The following is a 7,583-nucleotide window of genomic DNA, read 5'->3' as shown; positions in this document are numbered from 1 at the left end:
ACCTGGAGGGCAAAGCTTACAAATTACTGATGAATATGCGACCAGTTTTCAAGTTCAGCTCATTGGAAGTCAAAGGGGAGATGTTTTTTTTTTTGTCCATAACTGCATGCTTAATAAGAGTGAACATCATCGATGAGATCCAGTGACAACCACAACACAGTCGGGTCTGTAAAAATGAAATATTTTAATTGGTGGCTTGATGATTCATTTTTGCAGTCATAAGAAACAAACCCAGAAAGATGCATACAGAGGGAGCCAGAGACAGACTGCACACCAAATCAAAAAACAAGTCTCTATCACACTCTCTTTGACACATCCAAAAAAAAAACAAAAAAAAAACAAAAGTTGATGCTAGCGACAACCTGGGTAGCTTCTTTGTCACAAAGGAAACGCTGTTAAGACATCAGATACATAGTGATGAGACACACAAAATATTTGAGTATAGCTTTACAGCATCACTTTCTGGAATCATCTTGGTGGAGGGTATTTATGAGGACTGCTTTGGTTACTTGAAACTGGAGTGCTGAAAATAAAATACTCTCCTGGTAGAGAATTGGTTTTAATGCAGAGACTGTTATTAATTTGGAGACTAATGCAAAAGGTTTTGGGCAAAATGCCTGAAAGCTGCAGCGTTTTCAAGTCTCCAGTTTCAAGAATACAATAACCAGAGTGGGGAGGAAGTTGATATGAAAAAGGGAGACTCTCTCTCTCTCTCTCTCTCTCTCTCTCTCCATCCATATCCATTTCTCTGTCCCTATTGCATTACTTTGAAGGCTACACAAAAAGAAGCATATTGACTCTGGATGTGTCCCAATACCTTTCATCATCCCCCCTTGTTCTTCTCTCCTTCTCTTCATGAATCATCCCTGATTTAAAAGGAGCTGATCAAATACAGAGACGGAAGGATTGTTAGAAATTAACAGGAAAAATGGACGCCAGATATTTGTTTACTTCTATAATTAACAGGATGCACTGTGTTATTTATCTTATCAAGCAGGTTGTCTGCATGCACCCTCTGACATTCGACTCTTATTGCTATCTTCATGTGAAAAAGGGCTGATTTTTTTATCAAATGCAGAAGTTAGCCTGAACCCTTTATTGCATCAAAGTAAAGCCATTTGTCAACATTTGTCATTTAACTGTGCTGTAATCACCTTTTAATGAGGTGAATCAAACTGCTTAAAACCACAGATGAGTGCTGTGATGTTAAACTCGCCCCCCATTCCAACCAACTATTGATAATATGCACAAAAGATTCACTAAAATTCAGCTGAAAAAAACAAACCGTGCTCAGCTTTTCTCTGTCGTACAATCCTCTGCACGCAGACAAAAGCCAAAAGATTTATTTTAGCTTAACATGGATTAGTGAAAGTTGATCTAAACTGCTGCTGTTACAGCCCCATCTGTGATTCATTTCAGTCGGTATTCCCTACACAAACCTTAGGGGGGGAAATAATTTTTTTCTAAATTGTTATCCATATCTTCAAAGGTATGTTCTCGATCCCACAGGGGTCAGCAGCTCTACTAAACGCAGCTCGGGCAGCCGACTTATCGTACGTTCCAGCATAAAAGGGAGGTCTGTGGAAAGATCTCACTCACATCTAAATGCTGGTTTAGCCTCAGAGGAACAATTTGTTTAGTACACATGCTTGAGATATCACAAATATGACTGGAGGCGAGACCTGTTTTTGGATAAAATTGTATAAGGAACGCTACATGACTGAATACCAGAACTGCCGCCACACAGGTTATTTAAATTAAGATAATCGTACAGTCCTTGAACTATGTCCTGAGAAGGAGACAAGAAAAAGGGGAGAAGGACGGGACAGAGGGGAGTATTATGGGCTTGCATCACTGTATTGGTCACACTGCTGTGACACATTGTTGGAGGGACTTTTGCACTGCCCACCACCACAAAAAAATAATAATAAAAATAAAAAAATGGCCAGATAAATTGGTCTTGTAATCAATCATTCACAAACTCATCAGGCATCCTCTGTCAGTCAGGCAGGCACACTATTTACAAAGGCATACACATACACCAGTCAAAGGCATACTGTACATAATATTTACACACACACACACAGAAACACACTCTCACACACACAGACTTGCAAGTAGTCAGAGAAATTACTGTAATATAATGCAGACATAATATCTGGCAATAATTATGTTGACTATGATCCCAGTACATAGAGGCACTGCTACCTCGCCCCGTCCGTTCTTCAGGGTGAAAGCGACTACAAACGCACACTGATGAACTGCAGGTCACCAAACCCAGTGTGCGCCCTTTTCAGCAGGTGGGACGGAGGCCTGGTTAAAACTGATGCAGTCAGAAAAAGAAAAAGAAGAAACTCAAATGCCACCCACTACGTTAAGAGCTCACATTGCCATGGTGACCAGTAGTTCCACAGCTCCCATCTCAAGCATTTGTCTGATTTAAGGTTTCCAAAGCGCTTGCCGCTCACAGAGCACAGTTCCTGGCAACAACCTACAGCAGTCTCACTCCTCTCCCTCCCTTTGATTTTTTCGCACCTATGTGAGATTCGGCTCTGTAATTGGCTGTCATTCTCTGCAGGACTGGTGGCCCAAAAAAAAGGAACAAAAAAAAGGAGAAATAATGAACTTGTTAAGCGACAGGAGCTTTGGAAACCTTTAACAGAAAAACAGGCTACTTTTTCCCCCCTAAGAAGCAAGGCTTCAGTAATGGCTATGGTCCATTGTACGTCAATCCAATCCATTAGCTTTGACTTATAAAACAAATAAAAATAAAGAAATAAAGGAATCACTTTTCATTAGGCAGCAATATTGGTCTCAGTGTTATTACAATTCTGCTTTTAAAAAAGCATAAACACAAAAGGAAAATACATATGAAATCATCCTAAAATGAGAATGAGACTATTTCATGACCAAAGCGTGTTCATGGGTGAAATGGCTGTTTTTTTTTTCTTTTCTTTTTTTAGCAGAAAGCTTTTAATACACAACTCAGTCCAACTTCTCTTTCTTTCTGGTTCAGTCCCTAATGTATTTCCGCCATTTTCTTTGTTCAGCTCAGCCATCAACACACTTTCATAGCTTTCCCAGTTTCTTTGAAATCGGAGCATCCAGGAAGAATTCTGGTCCTTTCTTTTCTGCAAGGATTAGCGGGAAATTCACAGACTTAATTTCGTTTTCTCATGCTCCACATCAGGCTCCACAGAGGACGAGAGGAATACAGGAGGAGTAGCGGAGGCGGGAGACGTGGTTCAGACACTTGGTTGTCAGCAACTTTTAAAAATATCTCTCATCTGCTCAGTCAGTAATGATGATGGGAGAGACAAAGAAACGCAGAGAGAAGGGGAAAAGGGCAAGCAGGCGCTAATAACAACTGGGCAAACCTCAATAATGCAAGCTGATGCAATCGACTAGCCCAGGTTTCCATAGCAACCCACTTGGACTCCGATTCCTGCAGCCCAACTCTCTAGTAAAGTCTGTTTGTCAGTAATTTGTGTCTTTGAAGCAGGCGCCACCTGTGAATATGTGTGTGTGTGTGTCAGTGTGTGTATTTCACATTACATATGCGTGTCTGTTTGTTTGTTCTCATTCTGCTGCTACCAGCGGTTGATGATCTGGTTCATGTAGTCCTCTGTGGGGAGCCTGCTGCCCGCCTCCTCCGTTCTGCCTCCCTCCTCCCCCTCCTCCCTCTCCCCTTCTCCGTCCTCCAGTGTCGACAACAAACTCTGCCGGCTGCGGGACGGCCACAGGCTGACGCCCAGGCCAAGGCCCTGGTGGCTCTGCTGCATGTGGTTCTTGATGCGCTGCTGCCGCCTCTCCTGCTGCCTGGTGAACTGGTAGCGCTGCTGGAACAGGTCCCTGGCGTAGTCGTACAGCTCCATGTCCAGCTCGTTCAGCTCTTCTATGCGCTGGACCTGTGAAGGGCAGAGTAGAAGACATAGTGTTGATCAGAGGAAGTTATTGCTTAGGTCTTTTCCTGAGGACTAGATAATGATTCTGAATTTCACAGCTTCTTCCCTTTTTAGCTTTAACTTACTTTCTCGTTAAAGAAACCCTCAAATTTCCACTTACAAATGTCCACTTCTTGTCCCAACATTGATTACAGTGGTATCTAGAGATTCCAGTGATTAATGACCAACCAGAAATGCTCAGCATTACAAAGCAAAGACAGCAGTACCCCTGAAGCAGGGACGTTTTTAGCATTTGTAACTACTCAGTCCCTCCACCCTCTGCTCCCTGCCATCTCTTATAACTGATGACTTTTTTCTTCACAAACAAGACACATGACGGCCCGTCTCATGCTAACATTCACGCTAGATCACTAGAACATCATCCTTTTGTGAGTGACGTGACACATAAGCTGTAGCTGAGGAAGAAAAATGTATTTCTGGAACTGTAGCACTGTTTCTGCACATACACAGTGTTTAGTTATACCATTAATAATATGCAGATTTTTTCAAAGTCCCACCGACCACAGTTTGAAAACTCAGGTTTGCATTTACTGCTTTTTGGAAATGAGGTTGCAGACAGCCCTGTTTGCTTCCTCAGACGGGGTCTGAGCAGCCGCTATGTCCCTTTTTCATGTGAAAACAGACATCAGCCTCGTCTATCAGTAGCTAATTCAACATGGCTAATAAATTACAGCATGCCTCATCTTATTGCTGCATGTTATCACAACAATTAAGGTAATCAGCAGTTCAGTAAGTGCAGTATGTATGAAATAGTGCAAATATGCTTTTCATTTTGTAATGCCGGCCTATCCTCAGAGAAGGAACTGGCATTTTACTGCAACTAAATTTAGTCCCTGAATCCTGAATGTGATGCAGGTAAACTTCTGTGTCCTCCAGAAAAAAAGTTTTACTTGTGCAAACGCTGTATAATATGACATTTGAACAAATGCTTTAAAGAGCTTTGACAGAGAGAGAGAGAGAGAGAGAGGAAACTAAAGGAGAGAGAGAGTGCGCTGGCAGCGCGGAGACAACAGAAATGTGTTTGATGTTCGGTTGTGCAATCCAGCTGGCTTTACTGCCGTGTATCATCTGCTGTGTGTGAATTTAACACGGAGAGGGGAAATGTGTTTAATTAAGAGAATGCCTTTGAAATCTGCGATGGAGTGCTGGATAGCATTCATGAACAACGTGCGCGACAACAGAGGGAAGCGACATGCTGCATCAATGTTAAAAAATTAGAGATGTTTGATCAGCGGCGTGGGGTACACACGGCACAAAGCCAGGAAGACGGCGCTCAGCTTAAGAAGACGCTAAGGGAACAGCCGTCAAATAATTTAGAAACCAGTTTCAATCAAAAATGACTCAGCGGGGTCTTGAAGTCAGGAGGGTGCGAGTGGGCTTTTCAGCAGCAGAGTCTAAAGTAATAATTCTGCTTAAAATACCACAATTTCACACAGCGCCTTTAGATTTGAACGCTTATTTTAAAACTAATTTTTTACATAAAATCACCACATCGACTCCCCACCTGTCAGACACACACAGTCACAACAGGATATTTTCTCTTTTTTTATGTTAATAACCATTGGTCCACATTTCCCACAGCGTCTGTCAGCTGTGCATATTTTATTTACTCTCCAGCCAACTGGGTTTGATGTATAAATCACCAGTCTGCTGTGTACTGGAGGATCCTTTTATTTGCTGGGAATAGAGCTTCAGAACTCCCACACAGGACCAATCAAAGTGTAAAGAACATGTTTGAAGCTGCTGTTCTGTTAGAAGCGACAGTCACCCCAACTCATTTCACAGCAATATAAGACAGAGGTCGTTTCCTCTGTGTTTCCATTTTATTCTGCTCTCTTTCTCAGATTATCTTTGACTTTTTGCTATTCATGCTATTTTTTTCTGCATTTGAAGTGTCACAGGATTAATGTGAGAAAATACCAAAACAAACAATGTCCTTATTGGCAATGGAAGTACTCAGCTCAGTCTTGGAGGTGGAGCCCAACGACCTGTATGCAGCATTGGAGAGGAGGAAGGTGTCGAAACTCCTCTCTGCTATGAACAACAGCCCCCCCCCCTCTCCACCGTGCACTTTCAGCCAGAAACGAATGATGACTAAAAGCAACACTGAATGTCACAGGAGGTCCTAATATCCTGTGGCTATTCAGTTATACAGTTCCTCCATTTTGTGTAATATTTCTGTTACAAAGTAATTTCCCTGTGGGGATTGATAAAGTTTTTTTGGGTTCAGATTATTAATGATATTATAGCTTTCTAATATTTATACATTAGTGTGCAAGCAGCATTTTACTGTGGCTGGTGGGGATCTAATTTATCCACTCTTTGTACTTCTGCAAAGGTCACCAGATAAATCTGCGAGATTGTAAGATGATTAAAAATATGAAACATAAACATATTCTTTATGTTTAATTTTCAAGTTTGGCTTTTGATAAGTTTAAAAGGTTATTATTTCTATGGTGGAACCACATACAGCTCACAATCCCCTCAGACAATGACTGGAATGTGGAAGTATTTGTGCTCAGTTATTGTTTGTATTACTGAGGTGAATGAGATGTTGCACTGACCGTAGTGTTGTCCAGGTCCACCCCCGCAGCCCGGGTGCTGTTGTACTGCATGAAAGGCCTAATGAAGCGCAACCTGAAGGTTCGTTCAAAGAGGAACTGGGTTTTCCTCTGGTACTCTGTCAGGCCAAAGAAGGCCATGTCTCGCAGGTTCTTCTTTGCCGACTCCAGGAGAAGTTGAGCCCTCTTCTTCTCTGGAACCGTGGACATGTTGTAGCAGCCAACGAGACTTAGGTCTGCTAGCATACGAACCTGTGGATGTTGGGAAAAGTTGGAATCAACCACTGATGCCAACAGTCAACAACCAACAGACTCAATGAGCATGAAAATATTGCAAGCCTGATATTGTAGTCCTGAATGAGCCCAGTGTTATTAACAGCTTTCCCATTAACACTCCTTGATCATCAGTTTTACATATTGGACTACAGTTGTGGAAATTCTAGTGAATTTTCTTCCAAAACGATAGTTTACTTTATGACCTTACAGACTACACACTGATTCTGATTCACAAGCGTACATTCTGTACACCTCCTGGTCCATCAGGATGCCTTAAGTTTGTGTGTGTGCCACATTTTTTAGTCGTAGGACCCTGAGTAATAACACCCTCAGGCTCAGATGAGATAAGCTGGCCAACGCGTTGAGGTGGGAGACTGAGATAGCATGAGAAAAGAGGGGTGTGAATTTGAGGTGTTTATAGCCAGCAGGCAAAATACTGACTGTGTATGAGTAAGTGTGTGTGGATGTGGATGTGTGTGTGTGTGTGTGTGTGTATTCTTATTCATGTGCAATTCATCCTGTGCATGTACCTGCCTCTTTCTGAATGTAAGAAAACAAATAAGAGACAGATTTGCATTGCTCATTCGATGCCATGTGAAGTTAAAATGCATCTTTTCAAGACTTAATCTGTTTCTCTGCAGAGATTAATTTTCCACGCTGACGTCTGCACAATAATCTTTATGGTGATCCAGATAAAGCATACAGAGGAAGCGCAGATCCACTGCTGTTTCAGTGTGCTCAGTAACACAGAATCTGCATTTAAAACTTAAAAGAAAAAAAA

The 7,583-nt window shown here is 41.9% G+C and overlaps 1 protein-coding gene across 1 annotated transcript in view; it reads right to left on the bottom strand.

Moving 5' to 3' along the window:
* Positions 1–325: 325 nt before the first annotated feature.
* The window catches only part of hs6st1a (heparan sulfate 6-O-sulfotransferase 1a), a 48,855-nt gene continuing 41,597 nt past the window's right edge, over positions 326–7,583 (bottom strand). Inside the window, exons 3-4 of the mRNA XM_028395137.1 lie at positions 6,530–6,778; positions 326–3,908 (exon numbers count right to left, since the gene is read on the bottom strand). Coding sequence (XP_028250938.1) covers positions 3,591–3,908; positions 6,530–6,778 — 567 coding nt within the window. The 3' untranslated portion in view covers positions 326–3,590. The remainder of the gene's footprint in view (positions 3,909–6,529; positions 6,779–7,583) is intronic.

The sequence above is a fragment of the Parambassis ranga genome, chromosome 22 (genome assembly GCF_900634625.1).
Source record: "Parambassis ranga chromosome 22, fParRan2.1, whole genome shotgun sequence".
NCBI lineage: Eukaryota > Metazoa > Chordata > Actinopteri > Ambassidae > Parambassis > Parambassis ranga.
The sequence above is the reverse complement of the archived record's forward strand: the minus strand, read 5'-3'. Positions and strand labels throughout refer to the sequence as shown.